Source organism: Nerophis ophidion, linkage group LG07 (assembly GCF_033978795.1).
Source record: "Nerophis ophidion isolate RoL-2023_Sa linkage group LG07, RoL_Noph_v1.0, whole genome shotgun sequence".
Lineage (NCBI taxonomy): Eukaryota > Metazoa > Chordata > Actinopteri > Syngnathiformes > Syngnathidae > Nerophis > Nerophis ophidion.
Window position 1 is genome coordinate 54,008,133 of NC_084617.1, and position 23,714 is coordinate 54,031,846.

General features: G+C 37.7%; 1 protein-coding gene across 2 annotated transcripts in view; it reads left to right on the forward strand.

The window, feature by feature from the left end:
• The window catches only part of ube3b (ubiquitin protein ligase E3B), a 27,690-nt gene extending 5,074 nt beyond the window's left edge, over positions 1-22,616 (forward strand). For both annotated transcript variants that reach the window (XM_061906506.1, XM_061906505.1), the window contains exons 9-27: positions 1-19; positions 100-220; positions 306-483; positions 1,786-1,952; positions 5,644-5,811; positions 5,902-6,073; positions 6,145-6,263; positions 8,846-8,960; positions 9,060-9,159; positions 10,938-11,057; positions 13,814-13,990; positions 14,073-14,183; positions 14,270-14,407; positions 14,482-14,547; positions 16,037-16,095; positions 16,169-16,351; positions 16,499-16,610; positions 16,688-16,780; positions 19,108-22,616. The exon at positions 1-19 is cut by the window's left edge and continues 87 nt beyond it. In XM_061906506.1, the coding sequence (XP_061762490.1) occupies positions 1-19; positions 100-220; positions 306-483; positions 1,786-1,952; positions 5,644-5,811; positions 5,902-6,073; positions 6,145-6,263; positions 8,846-8,960; positions 9,060-9,159; positions 10,938-11,057; positions 13,814-13,990; positions 14,073-14,183; positions 14,270-14,407; positions 14,482-14,547; positions 16,037-16,095; positions 16,169-16,351; positions 16,499-16,610; positions 16,688-16,780; positions 19,108-19,299 (2,410 nt within the window). In that variant the 3' untranslated portion in view covers positions 19,300-22,616. The remainder of the gene's footprint in view (positions 20-99; positions 221-305; positions 484-1,785; positions 1,953-5,643; positions 5,812-5,901; positions 6,074-6,144; positions 6,264-8,845; positions 8,961-9,059; positions 9,160-10,937; positions 11,058-13,813; positions 13,991-14,072; positions 14,184-14,269; positions 14,408-14,481; positions 14,548-16,036; positions 16,096-16,168; positions 16,352-16,498; positions 16,611-16,687; positions 16,781-19,107) is intronic.
• The last annotated feature ends 1,098 nt before the right edge of the window (positions 22,617-23,714 follow it).

Consider the following 23,714-nt stretch of genomic DNA (forward strand, 5'->3'; position numbering starts at 1 on the left):
GTGTGTGCTCACTCCAGAGGTACAAAGCCAGCTGTAAATATCATAAGTAACATACAACTTAATGATAGAGATTTTATGATGCCATCTTTCTCGTGACAGTGTATAGCATCAATCCAGACTCACAACCTTTTAAGGAAGTTCATCCTGTTTCTCAGCCGTGAGGAGCAGTGTTCTGATATTTGTGTGTGTTTAGAGGGAAGCCACACACTCTGCTTACTTGGTACAGTATTTGATCCACAACATTCTGCTGGAATCGTTCACAGGTCACACAATGATGCAATTTATTTCCCTCTGTGTTAACGAAGGTAACTTGATTCACTTGGGCTTTCTTAATGAGCGAGTCATAGAGGAGGAGGCAAATCACTTTGTGAAGGACCTAACTGACATGCTGTCCTACTGCCAGAGATATGTCTCCCAGAAGAAGTCCAACCTCACCCACTGGCACCCTGTCCTGGGCTGGTTCTCCCAAACTGTAGACTATGGGTGAGTAATAGAGATGCTACAGACATTACATTGACAAATGTATAAGTAGTGGTAAATATAAGTAGTGTGGGCTCTTGGAAGTCCTTTAAATTGATTTACCATGTAATAATATTGGAAAAAGAATTTATCTGTTTCAGGTATATAACTTCATAGACATTCATAGCGTCATAAAACAAATCCTGTGCAAGTAATATTTAGGTACATTTAAAGTGCAATATTGGTCATAATATTAACTATTGTGAATAGGGATGGGTACTGAATTCAGTACCTTTTTATTAGTTCCAACCGTTCCAAAGTTCGTCAATACTACCTAGTACAGATTCACGGTGCCGTATTTCAATACCTTTTGTTTCCCGTGACGTCATGTATGGTTGCAGCCTTTGCACCTGCCAGGCACCAGAAACAAGCAGTCTAGCACTCAGCAGGACTGCCCCTAGGTAGTGTTACATCTTTCCACGTCAACAAAGCAAGAAAAAGGCACTCAAAGGTACACTAAGGCTCCACCTTTCAAAATGTACAAGCTCGATGTTAATTTACATTGGATTTTCAATAGACATGCTAACGATTAACATTAGCGATTGTACATGCTGATTTCAAAACCTTAAACTTTGGTACAGGTAATTAAAATTACAGCTAAGATGCACGTTACAACAAAAAAGACTACTTCTTGGCTACCGCAGCCCACTGTAGCCTATACACTGTTGTCATTTAACGATTTGTAATTGCAACTGCATGCAAAGTCTTCTATATAATTCAGTACAGTACTCGCAAATGTGACACAGAATGTAAGAAAATAAGATTACAGCTGGACAGCACAGTTCAGTGTTAGATGGGAACTAAAAACATGGGCTTTAATATTAAACAAGTAACATTTATTAACACAAAAGTACCAAAAATGTTACTGTTGAGTACAGGTCTACATTCCTAAGTTTTGGACCATATTTTATTTAAAATAATTTGGAAAAATGCAAACTGATTCATTTATTTCTTAAAATTATAACCCAAATTCTTCATGGACTTAGTGATGTAAAACTGCACCGTATAATTCTGAGAGATTTTCCTGTTAATGTAACAAAATAAATTCAGATGTTACATCTAAGTAGGTTGGCTATAAAACGTAGGCAATTTTACATGTAACATGTCAATTACAAAATCTTTATTATATTTGTCAAGAATTTTTAAATTCAGCTCATGCATTAATGCTGGTGTACTTATTAATGTTGTAGCCAGTATGTTTCTGACTTTCTTTTAAACTACATGAACATGTCTGTTTACTTGTTTGCTTTCCCCTTGTTGTTGTAGTCTGAACGAATCAATGCCACTGGTCACCAAGCAGCTGCAGTATCTGTGGGGCGTTCCTGTCATTCGGACTCTTTTCAGCGACGTTCTCTCTAAGAAGTTGGAGAGTCAGGAGACCACTCTTTTGCCCCCGCAACCAAGCACTTCACAAAACAACCTGCCAGTTAAAAGTAGGTGCTAAATTAAAATCTCAATCGTACGTACAGTGAATGCTATTTATTGGTGGCAGTGGTACGATTCTACTTTTTCATGTCTGATACATACATAGCTTTTAATAGTTTTAAGCAGCAGACAGCAGCACGATTCAAATACAAGTGAACAAATTCTACAGTTTTTGAAGGTACGCAGGGAAATAAATGTACAGTGCATCTGGAAAATGTTCACAGCGCTTCACTTTTTCCAAATGTTATGTTACAGCCTTATTCCAAAATGGAATAAAAAAATTTTTGCCCTCAAAATTCTACAGACAATACCCCATATTGACGATGTGAACGTTTTTTGTTATTTTTTACATTGAGCAAATGTATTACACATTAAAAAACAAAAAAAGCACATATACACAAGTATTCACTGCCTTTGTTCAATACTGTGTTGATGCATCGTTGGCAGCAATTACAACCTCAAGTCTTTTTGAATATGATGCCACAAGCTTGGCACACCTATCTTTGGTCAGTTTTTGCATTCCTTTTTGCAGCACCTCTCAAGCTCTCTCAAATTGCATGTGAAGCGTTGGTTTTCATCCTACAGTTGTGATCAAAATTATTCAACCCCCACACAATTTTGGTGTTTTAGCAAGTTGGACATTTATTCCGTTTTTTGTTTATAGTCATATCAAATAAAGATGTATTAAATAAACAAATGCAACTTGAATTACAACATTATATTTTGTAACATACCAAACAGTGTCATTTCTCTTAATATCTCATTGACAAAATTATTCAACCCCTTGAAGATCATAACTCTTAAGAACAGAATTTGAATAAGGTCTTTTCAATTAGGTGTTGAAAACACCTGTAGATGTGATTAGAACCATAACTAACAACAATTAAACTGATTGAAAAAGACTGTGACGCTCAGCTTCTTGTGATGGTCAATGGTGTATTTGCAACATGGTGAAGTCCAGGGAGTGGTCAAAGAAGTCAAGAGAGAAGGTAATTTCTCTTCATAAGAAAGGATATGGATATAAGAAAATAGCAAAGACATTACACATTCGAAGAGACACAGTTGGGAGCATAATTCGCAAGTGTAAAGCTAAAGGCACAGTGGAACCACTACCTGGGCGTGGTAGAAAGAGGATGCTGTGTGCGTACAGTGGTGAAAAACCCCCGGGTAACAGCTGAGTAACTACAACAGGACATTGCAGAGGGGGGAACGCAGGTTTCGTCCCAGACAATAAGGAGCGCACTACGAGATGAAGGCCTCCATGCCGGAACTCCCAGGCGCACCCCACTTCTGACTACCAGGCACAAGAAAAAGACTCCAGTATGCCAAAAATCATCTGGACAAACCCCAAAGGTTTTGGGAAACGGTTCTATGGAGTGATGAGACAAAACTGGAACTTTTTGGGCCTATGAATCAACGTTATATCTGGAGGAGAAAAAATGAAGCTTACAAAGAGAAGAACACCTTGCCTACTGTTAAGCATGGTGGGGGGTCAATCATGCTCTGGGGCTTTTTTTCTGCCTCAGGTACCAGGAATCTCCAGCGCGTTCAAGGCATTATGAATTTTATTTCCTACCAGGATATATTAGCTGCAAATGTCATGAAGTCAGTGACGAAGCTGAGGCTTGGGAGACGTTGGACCTTCCAACAGGACAACGAACCCAAGTATACCTCCAACTCAACATCAGAGTGGTTGCAGAAGAAGGGCTGGAAGACTCTGGAGTGGCCTTCACAGTCGCCAGACCTAAATCCTATAGAAAACCAGTGGTGGGACTTGAAGAAGGCAGTTGCAGCACGCAAGCCCAAGAATATGAATGAACTGGAGGGCTTTGCCCAAGAGGAATGGGCTAAAATACCTGTAGATCATTGCAAGAAGCTTGTGTCCGGTTATGTATCACGTTTGAAGGATGTAATTACTGCCAAAGGGTGTTTTAGTAAGTACTAAAGATGCATGTAACTAGGGGGTTGAATAACTTTGTCAATGAGATATTAAGAAAAATGTCCTTTTTTGGTATTTTGTAAAATACAGTGTTACAATTTAAGTTGCATTTGTCTATTTGACACATCTTTATTTGATATGACTATAAACAAAATACGGAATAAATGTCCAACTTGCTAAAACACCAAAATTGTGTGGAGGTTGAATAATTTGGATCACAACTGTAAGACCTTTATTTGTCATATCTGTACATATTTGCAAATATACGGTAGGATGTGTGTGTACCATGCTTCATTCATCTTTCCCTCCATCCTGACTAGCTCCGAATTCCTGCCGCTGAAAAACATCTCCATAGCATGATGCTGCCACCACCATGCTTCACTGTAGGGATGGTTTTGGCCTGGTGTTGAGCGGTGCCTGGTTTCCTCCAAACATAATGCCTGGCATTCTCGTCAAAATGTTTGCTCTGTCTCATCAGACAAAATCATTTTGTTTTGTCATGGTCTGTGGTGACTTGTCCAGTGTGCACCCTGCTTTCTGCCTGAGTGCAGCTGGGATAGGCTCCTACTCCTTGGTGACCCAGAGAGTGACACGTGGTAGAAATAGATGGATGGATAATCTGAGAGTCTTTCAAGTGCATTTTGGAAAACTTTGTTACTAAGAATTGGCTTCCGTTTGGCTACTATACCATACAGGCCTGATTGAAGGATTTCTGCAGAGATGGTTGTCCTTTTGGAAGATTTCTTCTCTCCACAGAGGAATGCTCTAGCTCTGACAGAGTGACCATCCCTGACTAGACTATGATGAATGCAGCAATGTGCAGAGACATCCTGGATGAAAACCAACACTTCCCATCCTACCTGATAGGGCTTGAGAGGTGCTGCAAAGAGGAATGGGCAAAACTGCCTAAAGATAGATGTGCCAAGCTTGTGGCATCGTATTCAAAAAGACTTGAGGCTGTAATTGCTGCCAAACATTCATAACAATGTATAGAGCAAAGGCTTAAGTAGTTGTGATTTTCTTGTTTTTTATTTTTAATAGATTTGCACTTCTAAAAAAAAAAATATTATATGATATGTGTCTGTAGAATTTTGAGCACAAAAATGTATTTATTCTATTTTGGAAAAGGCTGTAACACAACAAAATGTGGAAAAGTTGAAGCGCTGGGGATATTTCCTAATGCACTGTAAATGCAGTGCATGCCATGGAGGGCATGCTGGGTCGTATTGTCTGCAAATCCAACTAACTTTAAAAATGTTGTTTGTATAGCGATTTAACAATTCTGGTATCAGTATTGATCCCTGGGGTATGCAGCAAGATATAGTTAGAGCTGTAGACGTGTGTGTATGCCTAGCATTACGTAGTGTTTCCTGTTGGTTAGGTAGCTTCTTACCCAGTTCAGAACAAACCCTCTGATGGCTTGGGACCAGATAATGGTAAAAAGTCAGTCACCATTACCACGTATTGTCCGTACCGTAACGCTTTTGCAAATGCATCAGAAATCAAATATTTGATGTTGAAATATCCAATATTGCTATCGCCAATTGAGAAACTCTCATAAATTCTCCACACAGCTGAGATGACGGCGCTAAGCTTATTGACTTACACTCTCGCAACTGTGTTAACTATGTGTTACAATTTGTTGCAATATTTACAGCGTGTCGCGCAAAGTTGAGCATTTACACAGTAGTTTAGGCTTTGTAAATCATCAATATTGGAGAATCCCTCGTTGAAAGTAATTAGTGCACTCTACTTTACAGGCCTCTTCAAGCGAGCGTTTCAGAAGTCCGCTTCTGTGCGAAACATCTTGAAGCCAGTAGGTGGAAAGCGAGTGGATTCTGCTGAAGTACAGAAAGTGTGCAGCATCTGTGTGCTCTACCAGACTGCTCTGTCCACTTTGACACAAATACGCCTGCAGATACTCACTGGTGAGTGCACTGGAACTGTAAACATTACGCTAAGATGTTTGTGGACGACTACAGAAAGGACAGTCATCATGTCGTGTTTCCTGCCTGCAGGTCTGACGCACCTTGATGATCTACTGCCCAAGTTGTGGGCCTTTATCTGCGAGCTTGGTCCTCAGGGAGGCCTCAAACTCTTCATGGAATGTCTTAACAACGACACTGAAGAGTCCAAGCAACTCCTGGCTATGCTCATGCTGTTCTGCGACTGTTCACGGCACCTCATCACGTATTATTTATTATAATTTCCTTTATTCAATTGTTGTACATTGCAAATGTTTACATGTTGCTGTGTTTTAGAATCCTGGATGATATTGAAGTTTATGAAGAACAGACCTCCTTCAAGATAGAGGAGCTCCTCACTATCTCCTCTTTTCTGAACACATTTGTGTACAAAATGATTTGGGATGGTATCCTAGGTGAGCGGTCCTTCTTTAGATTGTTAGTTACATGTTTAGTTAAAACGATGTCATGACGATAAAAAAGATAGTTACACCTCCACAAACTGATTACATTACAACAAATATGTTGTAAAGAAAGTACATTATCCACACATGAAATCCACCTATAAGTAGGAATCATGTTAAATTGTCAAAGTATGGAATAAACTGTAAAAAAGTAATACAAACATACAGAATAAATGTTTGTGGCTCTTATGCTGTTTGCTCAATGCTAATAACATTTGCATCACAATCTTTAAAAAATATATATTTTTATTGTGCATTGATTATTTTGGGTGCTGAAAATAAAAACAAATTTGATACTTATCCAAATCGCAATTTATTCTGATTCATAATAAAAAAAAATGGATAAAATGAGTTTCCTCCGCCGGGTGGCGGGGCTCTCCCTTAGAGATAGGGTGAGAAGCTCTGCCATCCAGGAGGAACTCAAAGTAAAGCCGCTGCTCCTTCACATCGAGAGGAGTCAGATGAGGTGGTTCGGGCATCTGGTCAGGATGCCACCCGAACGCCTCCCTAGGGATGTGTTTAGGGCACGTCCAGCTGGTAGGAGGCCACGGGGAAGACCCAGGACACGTTGGGAAGACTATGTCTCCCGGCTGGCCTGGGAACGCCTCGGGATCCCCCGGGAAGAGCTAGACGAAGTGGCTGGAGATAGGGAAGTCTGGGCTTCCCTGCTTAGGCTGCTGCCCCCGCGACCCGACCTCGGATAAGCGGAAGATGATGGATGGATGGATGGATGGATGGATGGATAAAAAAAAGAAAACCATTTTTTAAAATATTAAAACAATGGGGTGTTTTACGACTCAGTTCTTTAAAAATAAGTTTTTTAGTTTAGTGGCTTACTCGCTGCATGTGAAAGTCATATGTCAGGAGCCAAGAATAACATTTGTAACCTGTAATCTGTTTTAAAAATGTTTTGTTGTAATTTTTATACTAAACAACTTCTTGCGAAAATCAATTTGATTCAAGAATACAAACCCTGTTTCCATATGAGTTAGGAAATTGTGTTAGATGTAAATATAAACGGAATACATTGATTTGCAAATTTTTTTCAACCCATATTCAGACAAAAGACAACATATTTGATGTTCAAACTGATTAACTTTTTTTGTTGTTGCAAATAATCATTAACTTTAGAATTTGATGCCAGCAACACGTGACAAAGAAGTTGGGAAAGGTGGCAATAAATACAGATAAAGTTGAGAAATGCTCATCAAACACTTATTTGGAACATCCCACAGGTGTGTAGGCTAATTGGGAACAGGTGGGTGCCACGATTGGGTATAAAAACAGCTTCCATGAAATGCTAAGCAATTCACAAACAAGGATGGGGCGAGGGTCACCAATTTTTAGCAAATTGTCGAACAGTTTTAGAACAACATTTCTCAACAAGCTATTGCGAGGAATTTAGGGATTTTACCATCTACGGTCCGTAAAATCATCAAACGGTTCAGAAAATCTGGAGAAATCACTGCACGTAAGCGTTGATATTACGGACCTTTGATCCCTCAGATGGTACTGCATCAAAAACCGACATCAGTGTGTAAAGGATATCACCACATGGGCTCAGTAACATTTCATAAAACCACTGTCAGTAACTACAGTTGGTCGCTACATCTGTAAGTGCAAGTTAAAACTCTGTTATGCAAAGCAAAACCCATTTATCAACAACACCAAGGAACGCCGCCGGCTTCTCTGGGCCAGAGATCATCTAGATGGACTGATGCAAAGTGGAAAAGTGTTCTGTGGTCTGACGAGTCCACATTTCAAATTATATTTAGAAACTGTGGACGTGGTGTCCTCCGGAACAAAGAGGAAAATAACCATTCGGATTGTTATAGGCGCAAAGTTCAAAAGCCAGCATCTGTGATGGTATGGGGGTGTATTAGTGTCCAAGGCATGGGTAACTTACACATTTGTGAAGGCACCATTAATGCTGAATGGTCCATACAGGTTTTGGAGCAACATTGTTGTCATCCAAGCAACGTTATCATGGACGCCCCTGCTTATTTTAGCAAAACAATGCCAAGCCACATGTTACAACAGCGTGGCTTTGTAGTAAAAGAGTGCGGGTACTTCCCTGGCCCGCCTGCAGTCCAGACCTGTCTCCCATGGAAAATGTGTGACGCATTGTGAAGCGTAAAATACGAAAGCGGTCTTATGTCGCTAGATAAATGCTAATATAAAATGAATTACCCCATTAACAGGCTAACAAAAATACCATTATAATCGTTTCTTTAAAATATATTTTTTTATTGCACAATGATTATGCAATCATGTATACATGTAAACATATACTTATATACAGTAAACACACATGTACATGAAAGGGAAGGTATGAAACAAAATAAAACATTGCTCCATTTTAAAAAACATCTATAGAACATTTTGGTAGAGCTGTAATACTGTAAAACTACAACTTCATAAAGTTAAATGTTTCAAACTAAATATTTGACTTTTATCTTTCTTAATGTTATTTTACAGCAGTTGCTGGCCTCCCACACAAATGAGCAAAACTTTCTCTCTTGTGTGTCAAACAGAGAACGCAAAGGGGGAGAAACTGGAACTATTCCACAGTGTTCACGGTTGGTTGATGGTGCTTTATGAACGTGACTGCAGGCGAAGATTTACCCCAGATGACCACTGGTTACGCAAGTGAATACAAACAAGAGAATATCTCTCTTCGTCTGAAACATATCAGGGATTAATTTTGAAATGCTAATCTTTTGCTTATCTTCCATCTGTTGCATTCAGGGACTTAAAACCCAGCTTGTTGTTTCAAGAGCTTGAAAAAGGCAAGAAGAGAGCCCAGCTGCTACTACAATACATTCCGCACGTTATTCCTCATAAAAATGTGAGTTATTAGTATTTATGAAGTATTTATTAGCTGTGTTTCTATAAAATGTAGTGTACCACCTTTCTAAATATATTGAAATAAATTTGCGTTTCACCCAGATCTTGTAAGGTCAAGACAAATTCATAATCCTAACCATTGATTTCCAAAATAATTTTGTAGGTATAAACCAACAGATTATGGGTTTCGCTACTTGATGCTATCTTGCTAGCTAACATGCTAACATTTAGCACGCTAGCAATTGATTGATCAATTCATGGTAAAAGCAAGATTGTCATTGTCGATATAAAATTTTTGCTGTAATTGAAATACAATGTGTAAATAAGATTTATAGAAAGCATTTTTTAATTAAATATATAAACAAGTCATATGAAATACAGTAATACTTCAACTAATGAGCTTATTCGATTCTGTGACGGAGCTCTTAACTCAAAGGACTTGTATCTCAAATCAACATCTCCTCATTGAAATGAATTGAAGTTTAGTTTAATTGGTGGTTGACCCACAACCCCCAAAACATGACAATTTTAAAATGTTTTTTAAAAGGAAAAAACACACTGTTAAATAAAAACATATTGTACAAAAACAATAAAATAGAATGAACTCCCAACAAATACAGTATTTTTTAATGAAGTAATGTAGTACTCATGTACAGCATTTACCTTGGTGAGCGGATTTATACGTTATCTACTTCCAGCTGCTTTGCCGTCAAACACATCAGCTGCGTTTGCATAATGTTCGCTGTTCAGATATTATTTTAACATTCTTGGTTAGCGTTAGACTCATTTTGCCTTAGTATGGTGCAGAGTAGCAGTGATACGCTCAAATTACTACACGCTTGGTCATCTTTTTAATGATTTTGTTCTTTAATTCAATGAATATCATCCACCACTGCTTCTCAGAGGTGTCCTTCACACTCACTTCTTCCTTTGGAGGCTTGGAAAAACAAAGTTATGTTGATCTATAGGGATAACCTAATTTTAGAGAGTCAGACTAGATGTTTTGGCGGATCTTACAGGGTTCATTGTGACTTTTGCTACACCAACTAATGGTGTGGATGCTTGCAATCTAAATTTTTTCTTGCAACTTCAAGCATAACAATTAGTCGAACGACAGCGCTTATCTCGAAACACTGTAGAGTTGGGGTACTCTTAAGTTGAGGTACCACTGTATATTGTAAAGCCTGATTTTGAAAAATATCTAAATGGTCAATTAGAATTGTATAGAATTCAAATTCTTTGTCCATCCTATCAAATTTGGATCACAATTCTACTTGCTGTTTGCAACCTCAATTCAAATTTATAAAATTTAACTGGAATTTGGGAGACATTCTCAATTCGATTTGGAATTTGGCTCAAGACTGCTGCCTGAATTTGGTCATCAGGATGCATTGTTTGAAGATAAATAGATATATCTTAAAAACACAAGTGGGAAAGATATATTTTTACTGGATCTGCACCAAACTTCAATTACTTTGTTCTTTCTTGTCCCCTTTTCAAAGTTTGGTTAGATGGTTTTACATAAATTAGAATTAAACTCACAAGAGCACTTACCTCTGCTAAGACTTGCATATGTCTAATAACTAACATACAAATACGAAAGAACAACTAATCCCAGAAGGAGGGAACAAAAGACAAATCTTAATGATAAAAAAAATTGACATTTACAGGTGTTTGCTATTTTGGAAGGTGATCGGTTTGGTCCTGTTGCAAATGTCAAGGCTTCTTTTGTGCTATTCCTGTTTCTATTCCCTCACTTTCCACTTCTTGTCATTTCAGAGGGTGCTGCTGTTTAGGAACATTGTCACGAAAGAGAAAGAGAGCCTTGGGTTGGTCGAAACGAGCTCCGCTTCGCCGCATGTCACTCATATTACCATTCGTCGCTCACGCATGTTAGAGGTATGAACACAAAAGTCTTATAGATGAAGGTGAAAATAGGTCAGTGTTTCCCACAGTTTGGCAATATAATTCTGGCGGCGGGGGTGAGGCTAGAAGTGTGGGGGGCGGTGTTAATGACATCCAATAATTTGCATAATTGGCTATAATGCATCCATTTTTTTTTAAAAAGGCTAATGAATGGAGGCTCGGCGATATGGACCAAAACTCATATCCCGTTATATTTTGGCTGAATACAAATGTATGATATGCATTGTGTAATTTTTTCTGGAAAGTGAATTTAGACAAAGTCAAAACCAAATATACTTGTCAAGTTGTTATATTGAAACAAATACTTAACATAAGTAAATATTTTGAATTTTTAAAGTTTCATGCATAGATAAATGCACATATTTGTAATGAAAAAGGGAGTTTTTTTTGGGTTGGTGCACTAATTGTTAGTGTATCTTGTGTTTTTTATGTTGATTTAATAAAAAATATATATATTAAAAAGAAAAAGAAAAAAATTAATTATTAGAAAAAAATTAAAACCAAGAAAAAATTATTCTGCGGCCCGGTACCAATTGATGGTTGGGGACCACTGATTTAGTTTATATAACTATCGGTAATTGCTATACTATTAGTATATTATTAATAACTAATATTAGGGGCAAGCGGTAGAAAATGCGCTACTTTTTGACACTCCTACAGTGCTTTAGCGGGGGGGATTTGGCTGCAGTTCACTTGCTACTGATGAGCCACAAACAAGCAGAAATGGATAAAAAAAAAGAGCACATTATGGAAATATCAGGTTGAAAGCCATAGCAATTTGTTCTCCTGACAAGAAAGGACTATTTTTTTGCTGTGAAAAGAGGCGACATCCCTGCAGCAAATGCCTGCTGTGCGCGTCGTACTAGAGGTGGGTGGTGATCAATTCCGTGTTCAGATTGCGGTTAAAGTGGAGTGATAACATAACATTTTGATTGTTACTGTGACTGATTTAGTAAGTGAGATGACATAAAAGCTCAACAGAAATGAAATACGGTCGGTAGGATGTCTAGAGGACACTTATTGCAAACAGTTGATCCGTCATCAAAACATGTCAATATACTTTCTCAAACCAATCACACATTTTTCTGGCTCCAAAATAAAAACGCTACACTATAAATCCGGTTTAACTACGTTAAGGGGTTTTCCTTAATGTACGGGCTTCATAGTAGCCGCAACACCTGACAAAATAAAGTAATATAATGTATTGTAGCGTCCAGAAGAAAAGAAACAAAGTCTGACGCTCTTTTTAGCTTTTATGACCAATTCTATGCTAACATCAGGCCCAGTTCCAGCAAATAGTTCCTCACTGAACAGACGTCTGTTTGCTTGTTTCACTCCCAGACACACAACACTTGTTCATTCTCTGCCAACATGGTATGTTCAAAGACCGTGTTGTCCCTGTTGTTTTAATTGAATTGTTGTTTTACTTCACCTATGTTTTGTACAGCGCTTTGTGATTTTATCTGTGAAAAAGCGCTTTGTAAATAACACTTAAATGATAAATGGGTTGTACTTCTATAGCGCTTTTCTACCTTCAAGGTACTCAAAGCGCTTTGACACTACTTCCACATTTACCCATTCACACACACATTCACACACTGATGGAGGGAGCTGCCATGCAAGGCGCCAACCAGCACCCATCAGGAGCAAGGGTGAAGTGTCTTGCTCAGGACACAACGGACGTGACGAAGTTGGTACTAGGTGGGATTTGAACCAGGGACCCTCGGGTTGCGCACGGCCACTCTTCCACTGCGCCACGCCGTCCCCTTACACTTACTTACTTAACATGAGAAAAATGACCACCATAACACATTAACACCAGCCATACGCACAGGGTCGTCTGGAGCGAAGGCAGCGTGTCCGCGCTGTGGACATACTTTAATATATTCGAGATAGACCCGCGGACAGCGATCTTCACAATTTAAGATGACACTGGCGGTTTTTAATGAGAGAATGGCTGCCAGCAACGTGTAACAAGTGTGCTTTTTGTCTTGAACATGGCGCGACAAAATCTAAACAGTCTCTAAACACGAGTACAGTCACCAATATCACCAAAAATTGATGCTAGATTTGTTGTTAGACCTTTTTTATTACAGAAAAAGTGACTAAAATGATAGAGAAATTGCAAAAAAATAAATAAATAATCTCAACAACGTAAATTGTACAATAAGCTGCAAAAATTGAACGAAAAGAGTAAGAGAAATACACATGTTAATAATATACTTAATAATAACAGATTGGTTTTAAATGTATATTCACATCCGTTTTCAAAGAATATATGCATCATAGCAAATCAAGCGATGATGTCATATCGACCACGGCCCTAACCACGCCCCCACCGCCACAGGTATTTTGGCAATTTAGGGGAAACCCTGACATGGAAAAAATAAAAATGTCTTACATCACAATTACGCTTTGTCAGAGATGTTTTGTAATGTTATTCTGGGATATTTGCACCTAAATAAATGATAGTACATCAGATTAGGGATATAGGGGCGTTCAGGGCGGGGGTATTTCTATATATATATATATATATATATATATATATATAAATATATGTATGTGTGTATGTATATATATATATATATATATATATATATATATATATATATATATATATATATATATATATACACCCACATACATACATACATATTTACAAACAAATTAATGTTTGGGAAGCACTGTATGTGCGGTTCCCAATAACGCTTATGTCCTGTTTCTTTTAGGATGGATACGATCAGCTCCGCCGCTTACCTGTAAATTCAATAAAAGGCGTCATTCGAGTGAAGTTTGTCAACGACCTGGGAGTGGATGAAGCTGGTATCGATCAGGACGGTGTCTTTAAAGAATTTCTAGAAGAGATCATTAAGAAAGTTTTTAACCCTGCTCTTAACCTCTTCAAGGTAACACATATGTTATTTCTTTCAAACCGTCTCACTATTTACAGTATTTTTGTAATAATTCCTTTTTTCTCATCCTCTTTAGACCACAAGTGGAAATGAAAGGCTGTATCCTTCGCCTACTTCCTACATCCATGAGAATCATCTGCAGCTCTTTGAATTTGTTGGGAAGATGTTGGGGAAAGCCATATATGAGGTACGTTATGTCAAAATTACAGAATGCTCCTGTGGATTTGCGCTCACTTTAAAAGATTGTACGACATTGGGATCTTGTGTGTTTAGGGTATTGTGGTGGACGTCCCTTTTGCCTCCTTCTTCCTCAGTCAAGTATTGGGTCACCACCACAGCACTTTTTATAGCTCCATTGATGAGTTACCCTCGCTGGACTCTGAGTTTTACAAGAATCTCACCTCCATTAAGGTTGATAAACCACCTTCCATGTTCTTTTTATTTGTCTCTGCTGTATTGTTTATATTTGTATGTATGTTTTACAGCGCTATGATGGAGACGTAGGGGATCTGGGACTCACTTTATCTTATGATGAAGATGTTATGGGTCAGGTAAGAAGGGAAACACAGACTTGGAAATACATTATAATCTCTCAGGCCAAACACAATCCGTTCCTGGGTTCAATTACTCCCACAGGAAATAACAGGGAGAGGAGTCATTTATTCCAAGGTCAAACAGTCTCTGTTATAAAACTTTTATTAACGCAATAAGATAAGTTTTAAGGAACGTTTTGACAAATTTGAAAAGTGCAATTTAATGTATACCCTTTCTCGGGGTGCTGAACTTATACGAGCCTCCTGGGCGCATAAAAATAAAAGTACTTAAGTTGATGGGAGTGTGGCTGGTTTTTGCTATGGGTAATATGGGTGGCTGCCCAGGGCGCGCACACAATAAAAAGTTCAAAATAAAATTCGCAATTTTTGTAGATTATGCCGCCGCTCATTTCCATTAATAGCTGTTTTTATACAGAGGTTCATTTGCTCCAAGGTAAAGGCGACAATTTGCTGACTTGTATTGCTAAAACGGACCAATTATATTCCTCCATTTCCAAAATTTTGCTGGTTGCTACCACTTTTGCCCATCTCACCCACGGGCCGGCACATTTCCGTCCAGGTTTTATAACGAACTCAAGGCGGAAATAAGTGTACCCTTCAAGGCGGAAAATCGGTGAACCAAAATGTTTATGCCAGTTGGAAATGGTGAAAAACACAAGTTGAACAATCTGCGACAGTATGAGTTCTTAATCCATATTATGTTATGTATCTCTCTTTTTATATGTACAAAACTGGTGTTATCATAACGGAAACTGTTCAGATATTGCTATGATGATTCAAAACAAAAGTCATAAATAAAATACAAAATAGCTTACTACAAGAATCTTGTGTTATGCTCAAAAGAGTATTTTTTTGTTTGTAAGCTTTTACATGGGGTTTTCAAGTATGGTTATTAGATCCTGTGATGCAGGATTTATGCAATTAGTGTTCAATAGACTGTTTTTTTTTAACGTTTCATGTATTTATCTTATTTTTTCTATGTTCATTTTACATTTTTGTATTCAAGATTATATACCAGTAATAAAATAATACAAACAATATATATTATGATATATTGTTTTGTTTGGGTAAGTCTTTTTTGTGGTTGGGGATGGAATGGAATGGAATAGTTCGTTCAGAGCGTAAATCTAGCCAGGACTACTTCTGGGTGGGAGAATACGCGGAAGGCCAGATGACAAGGAAACGCCCACATACAAAGGTTGCTCCACACAGAGTGTGCATCTTGGAGGAAGGCGCCCAATGACAGACTTAGGTTAAGGGACAAAAAACTGCGCAGACAGAATCTGCGGAATTACGCAGTTTTTTTTTCTACATAAGCTAATGGGAGAATAGGGCTCTTGATGCATGAGTCTCTATCCAATTAGCACTGAAATTAAGCACCAGTAGCGTCTCCTTTGTTTACAACCATTTATGTCAGAAAATATTGGTCAATTACTGTGTTTTTAAACACCTTCCCAGTAATAAATGACTGTGCATTTCCATACAGCTAGTTTGTCATGAGCTGATACCCGGAGGAAAGACCATGCCAGTCACCAATGAAAACAAGTATGTTAATCCAAGTTTTTAAATTGTGAAAAACTGGTTTTGTTGACATTTGTTTGATTCCTTCTCTCCGAAGGATCAGCTACATCCATCTCATGGCTCACTTCCGGATGCACACACAGATTAAGGAGCAAACTGCGGCTTTCATCAGGGGCTTTCGTAGTATCATCAACCCAGAATGGCTGCACATGTTTTCTACACCCGAGGTCCAGCGTCTTGTGTCAGGAGACAATGCTGAGATTGACTTGGACGACCTTAAGTAGGTGTCTCGGCTATTCTGTCCATAATTTTTTAAAGCGCTATCCTCAACATATATGTCGGAAAGTTTTGAATGATAGGCTTTGCTTTAGTTTATTTGTATGTATATAGTGGAACTTAAGTTGTCTTGCTGTGTGTGTACATTTAGGAAGCACACCGTCTATTATGGAGGTTTTCACAGCAGCCATCGTGTCATCATCTGGCTGTGGGACATTCTGTCCAGTGACTTTACCGCTGAGGAGAGGGCAATGTTCCTTAAAGTAAGCTCTTCTCTTTTTCCAACTTTTTAAAAAATGTATTTATTTTTTGCATGCTTTTAACTTATCCGATTTCACAGTTTGTCACCAGCTGCTCAAGACCTCCTCTCCTAGGGTTTGCCTACCTCAAGCCACCTTTTTCAATACGTTGTGTGGAAGTGTCAGATGATCAGGTATGACTGATGCTTCATGCTCCAAAAACTACAGTACCCTCACATACTGTTTGATGTGCTGTGATTTAGGATATGTTACAATTCAATTGTTTTTCCTCATAAATAAATTAAAGCACCGTAGTACCTCAACTTACAAGCTTAATTGGTTCTGTGACAGAGCTCTTAACTCAAAACACTAGTATCTGAAATCAATGTCGCCAATTGAAATCAATTTAATTGGTGCCTGGCTCTATTTATGGAGCCAGAAATGTAAATTACAATAAAAATACAAGAAAAATACAACTAAAGTCAATATTTCTGTATTATTCTCACCAGTAGAGGGATATTGGTTGAAATTAAAACTATTCCGATCCACATCTTATATTATAATTGCTACCAGTGATTGTTTCCTTGATAAAAAAAAAGAACTCTAATAACAAGCCAGTTTTTGAACACCTCTTTACTCTACGACTATACATTGCGGTTTAAAATTCACTTCCAAAGGTTGCAATGATGGTGTAATATTTATGTAGTCGTAGTGGTTTGTACAGTCCTTTGAGACATTTGTGATTTAGGGCCATATAAATAAACATTGATTGATTGATTGATTGATTTGTATTTTTCTAGAAGTACAGTAATCCCTCGTTTGTTGCTATTGTAACTGCGATAAGTGAATTTATAAAAAGTATCATTTATTCATTAAAAATTTTATATTTTCATAGCTAGAGCATAAAAAACTTTTTCTACCCTTTAAGTAACATTTTCAACATTATGAGAGACCTCTAGACATGAAATAACACCATGTTAGTCACTTTTACACTTTTAAAAAAAACAACATGTTTTTATTCAAATTTTTTGACACAGTTAACTGAAAAACAATACAACAGAAATCAGATGTTCTTTTTCTCCCCAGCCCCCCAAAATTATATATATATATATATATATATATATATATATATATATATATATATATATATATACACACAGTATATATATATATATAGTCCAATAAGTACAGACAAATATTGATATAAAGCCACAGACAACTGGACTTCGGAATGGCCCCAACATGGTGCAGCAATAGACAAAAGTATACTAAAGGCTCATAAATCATCCACAATTAAACCGCGTCTCAATCGGGGCCAAGCTGGAGATCAATCGTCTTTACATATTTTAAGAAAGCACAACATACTTCGTGAAATTTTACTCAACAACCATTTAATGTCTAATTTTCTCGAATTTAAGGAAATAAAAAAATATCTCTGATCCAGACCTTTACACTCTTTCTATGCAATATAGTAATGCTGCCTCAGGCTGGACCAATCAGTGGCCTAAATACTGAACAGGGTGATTAATACTACTGTAGGGTTGATATTTTCAGTTCATTCATTTTGCTTGAATTTAGATAAAAAATATTATAGAATATGCTGTAAAACGTGGGTAGCCACACTTTTTCTGCAGACAAGCTACTTTTCAATTGACAAAGTCGAGGGGATCTACCTCATTCATTTATTTATGAAAAAATATGTTTTTGTTAACAAGTTAAAGGTGTTTAATGATAATACAAGCATGTTTAACACATATAGAGTCCTTTCTTTCATGAAGACAAGAATATAAGTTGGTGTATTACCTGATTCTGATGACTAGCATTGATTGGAATCAGACAGTCGTGCTGATAACGTCTGCATTTGGAGGAGAAATACCACATGAAAGTGGTTTGTTTTTGGCATCTTATTTGTCCATCTTCCATACTCCTTTTTATACACTTTGCAAGAAATACATTGGCGGCAAACTCTGTAGCTTGCTAGCTTGTGCACGCCAGCTTTCTGAGACTCTTATTTTGTTAGCGCAGGCAGGATGAAGCAGCACTTTTATTGGGAAGATAGGAACTGTGCAGTCATTTGGAGTTTAGACGGCAGGTATTCGCGACAGTCTGTTGAAAAAAAGTGTTTCTGGCCTTCCTGTCGGTTATTTTTTCTTAATAATGAGTTCGCAGCAGCCAAAGTCATTTCATAAGACCCTCGGGTGCCACGAATGTCAATCAAGTGACGAAAGTGTCGTCTTGGTGAAGATTGATGATTGCTAGTTTTTAGGTCTATTTTTGTAATGCCTGGCTGGCTGACACACACTCCATGATCAACCGGTAGCTCGCGATCGACTTAATGGGCACTCCTGGTTTAAAAAATCAGCGATGTGGTGAAACTGCAATATTTAAAGCATGTTCTGGCTGTAATTGAACTGTTAATTGATCATCATCATTATTATTTAGAGTTGTAGTCCAGGTGTGGCTTTTTCGTGTGATTTCACTTCCTAGCTTGGTTCTTAAACTATGTTTTCCCCGTTGCCAGGACACGGGGGACACCCTGGGTAGCGTCCTCAGAGGCTTCTTCACAATCCGCAAGAAGGAGCCTGGCGGCCGACTTCCCACTTCCTCTACGTGCTTCAACCTACTCAAGCTGCCTAACTACAGCAAGAAGAGCATCTTGCGAGACAAGCTGCGCTACGCCATCAGTATGAACACCGGCTTTGAGCTCTCGTAAGGCTCGTCGGGCAAAAAGGACCTTGGACCTTGGATATGCGGAGCGGCCCGACCCAGGTGAAATGTTCTGCTCGCCGAGAACATCGACAAAGTAAAGGAGGAGTCACGCAGAACTACTCCTTTTTTGTCTTATTTTAACACCTGCAGGATCTCCCTTACAGTGAAAGGGATGCTGATTTTGCAGCACAATCACATTTTTGGCATCTCCATGTACTCCAAGGTAATATATGCGTAGTATTTAACTCCATAAAATCCATATTTATAGCGTCTCAGTTTCTCAGGCTTAACAGAATCTTTTTTTTTTTTTTTCGATCAACACTCCCACTTGAAGTGAACTGGAAAGCAATACAGAAACAATGCAAGAAGCCATTAGACACAAAGCGATGCATCGGTAAATACAATTTTTAGACTTTGGTATCCGTGCATCCTTGAGAGGGTATCGAACAAGTCCTGAAGTGTTTTTCGCGGAGTAAATGTGATTTGTCCAAGTTGAAAACCCATCATCCGTCCTGTGTTGCTTACACTACGTCCCATTTCTAGGGAAAATGCTGTTGATCTTATTCAATTTCAAGACATTGTTTTGAATATTTTACAAACCTGCTTTGTACTTAAACATCTGCTTTATTTGTGGTCAAGCACCAAACTCCTTGCACATCATTTTATTTTCTAAATGCAGTGCATCTGGAAAGTATTCACAGGGCTTCACTTTTTCCACATATTGTTATGTTACAGGCTTATTCCAAAATAGAATAAATTCATTTTTGCCCTCAAATTTCTACACACAATACCAAATAGTAACAATGTATTTTTTTATTTTTTTAAATGTATTCAAAAAATAAAAAAAAATCACATGTATATTAGTATTGACAGCCTTTGCTCGATAATTTCTTGATGCACCTTTGGCAGAAATTACAGCATCAAGTCTTTTTGAATACGATGCCATAAGCTTGGTACACCTATTTTTGGGCAGTTTCGCCCATTCCTCTTTGCAGCACCTCTCAAGCACTATCAGACTTGATGGGACGCGTGGTTTTTCCTTCAGGATGTGTCTACATTACAGCATTCATCTTACTCTAGTCAGGGAGGTGACCAAGAACCCGATGGTCACTCTGTCAGAGCGAGAGCATTCCTCTGTGGAGAACCTTCAAGAAGGACAACCATCTCTGCAGCAATCCACCACTCAGGCCTGTATGGTAGAGTGGCCAAACGGAAGCCATTTCTTGGTGGAAACTTTGCCAAAATGCATCTAAAAGACTCTTAGACCAACAAAATTGTCTGGTCTGATGAGACAAAGATTGAACTCTGTGGCGTGAATGCCAGGCATCATGTTTGGAGGAAACCAGGCCAATACCATCCCTAGAGTGACGCATGGTGTGGTGGGAGCATAATACTCTGGGGTTGTTTTTCAGCGGCAGGAACTGGGAGAATAGTCAAGATAGGATGAATTGATTAACGTGGACCCCGACTTAAACAAGTTGAAAAACTTATTCGGGTGTTACCATTTAGTGGTCAATTGTACGGAATATGTACTGTACTGTGCAATCTACTAATAAAAGTATCAATCAATCAGATGGAAAGATGAATACAGCGCTGACAGAGTGACTATCAAGTTCTTGGTCACCTCCCTGACTGGACTAAGATGAATGCAGCAATGTACAAAGACATCCTGGATGAAAACCAACAATTCCCATCCAACCTGATGGAGCTTGAGAGGTGCTGCAAAGAAGAATTGGTGAAACTGACGAAAGATAGGCGTGCAAAGCTTGTGGCATCGTATTCAAAAAGACTTGAGGCTGTAATTGCTTTCAAAGGTGCAACAAGAAAGTATTGAGCAAATTCTGTAAAAAAAAATTATGTACATGTGGAAAAAAAACTTTCACATTGTCATTATGCCAGGGGTCACCAACCTTTTCGAAACCAAGAGCTACTTCTGGGGTACTGATTAATGCGAAGGGCTACCAGTTTGATACGCACTTTTACGGAAGGTTTTTTGTAGAGAATAAATGATGAAAAAAAAAAAACTTAATTGAATGGTTTAAAAGAGGAGAAACAGGATAAAAATGAAAATTAAATTTTGAAACATAGTTTATCTTCAATTCCGACTCTTTAAAATTTGAAATCCAACCGAAAAAAAGAAGAGAAGAACTAGCTCATTCGAATCTTTTTGAAAAAATTGAAGAAAGAATTTTTGGAACATCGTTAGTAATTTTTCCTGATTAAGATTAATTTTAGAATTTTCATGAAATGTTTTAAATAGGTTAAAATCCAATCTGCATTTTGTTAGAATTCATAACAAATTGGACCAAGCTATATTTCTAACAAAGACATATTATTTCTTCTAGATTTTCCAGAACAAAAATTTTAAAAGAAATTCAAAAGACTTTGTAATACGATTTAAATTTGATTCTAAAGTTTTTCTAGATTTGCCAGAATATTTTTTTTGAATTTGAATCATAATAAGTTTGAAAAAATATTTCACAAATATTCTTCATCGAAAAAACAGAAGCTAAAATGAAGAATTAAATTAAAATGTATTCATTATTCTTTACAATAAAAAAAACTTGAACATTGATTTAAATTGTCAGGAAAGAAGAGGAAGGAATTTAAAAGGTAAAAAGGTATGTGTTTAAAAATCCTAAAATCATTTTTAAGGTTGTATTTTTTCTCTAAGATTGTCTTTCTGAAAGTTATAAGAAGCAAAGTAAAAGAATAAATTAATTTATTTAAACAAGTGAAGACCAAGTCTTTAAAATATTTTCGTGGATTTTCAAATTCTATTTAAGTTTTGTCTCTCTTAGAATTAAAAATAGCTAGCTAGTAATTAAATACAATTTAAAAAATAGAGGCAGCTCACTGGTAAGTGCTGCTATTTGAGCTATTTTTAAAACAGGCCAGCGGGCGACTCATCTGGTCCTTACAGGCTACCTGGTGCCCGCGGGCACCGCGTTGGTGACCCCTGCCTTATGGTGTATTTTGGGGACAAAAATTAATTTATTGCATTTTGGAATAAGGCTGTAAAATAGCACAATTTGGAAAAAGTGAAGCACTGTAAGTCATGTCTTGCCCAGAAATGTGGCTTGGGGTTTTCTACGTCATACTAGTAAAACGCGAACCACACCTTTTAAATAACGCTGAGTGCCTCATGTGTGGTCATCCTCCCCCTTGCTATCACATTTCCAGTGGAACCCATAATGTTTTGTCTGGGAAACAAGCCATAGAAGCGGGGGCTGGGCTTACTCTAAAAAAAAACAACAACAATCTTCTCAAACACCAACAGAGACAATGACAATGCTCCCTATGGACTTTCAAAGCCATGGAGTGAAGAACGATCAGTTTTAAACAAGCCTCCAATCATGATGTCATGGACTGGATTTTTGTTGGCTTTTTTGGGGAGGGGGAGGAGGGGGAGGAGGGGGGGAGGGGGGTGGAAATTACATAAAAACAGCTTCTCATGTTGGGGACTAAGTTTCATCTTAGTCAAGAACATACCAGAAATATTTCAGCTTTCGTTGATTTAAGGTTTTAAAAGCAAGCATACAATAACTCAACCAAATCTGTCAATATGCAAAAAAAAAAAAAAAAAATCTCCTGCCATGAATGAGTTTAGATCATTTTGTCATTGTGTATCGTCATACAGGTCAACACTAATATGTTTCTTACCAGCAATTTGAATAAAAAACTGCAACACTTCTATACACAATTAGAACTGGTTCACAAAAGTAGTGCGTGAGTCGCTGTTCTCCAAGGTACATTAAATGTACCGTAGTGTAGCATTTTTGTACTTTTTACCAGGTTTCCCAGGTACTTTAATTGTATAAAAGCAGTACAATTGAGGATACCACCGAAGGCTGCAAGGATTAATCGATTATGAAAAAGCTATTATTTTCTGTTGCTTCGATTAATTGTTTAATGAATGTAACCAAAATAAATTGAATAAATTTAGACCGTATGGAGTGCCCGGAACTTTAAATATACGCAAATATATTTTCCGCACGGCCGCTGCAATAGTGCGCACATGAGAGCGTCGGTGTGTGCGTGTCGTGAGCCATGATTTTGTTTTTTATCAATACACATAGGATGAAATGTTGATGTGCATTTATTAGAGGGAAGAAAAAAAAATCAAAATTTTTCCTAAACTACGCATTGAGTCTATAAAGTTTTATTTATCTGATTGGTGAATTCATTGAATTCGATAGATTACAAATGGTCCAAGGCTGCAACCCTAGTACCACCTAACTGAAAAACTTTTGTACCCAATAGTTAATTTATACTACTTAAAATATACATTACAGTATGGACACAACTTCTCATTCAATGCGTTTTCTTTATTTTTATGACTATTTACATTGTAGATTGTCACTGAATGCATCAAAACTATGAATGAACACATGTGGAGTTATGTACTTAACAAAAAAG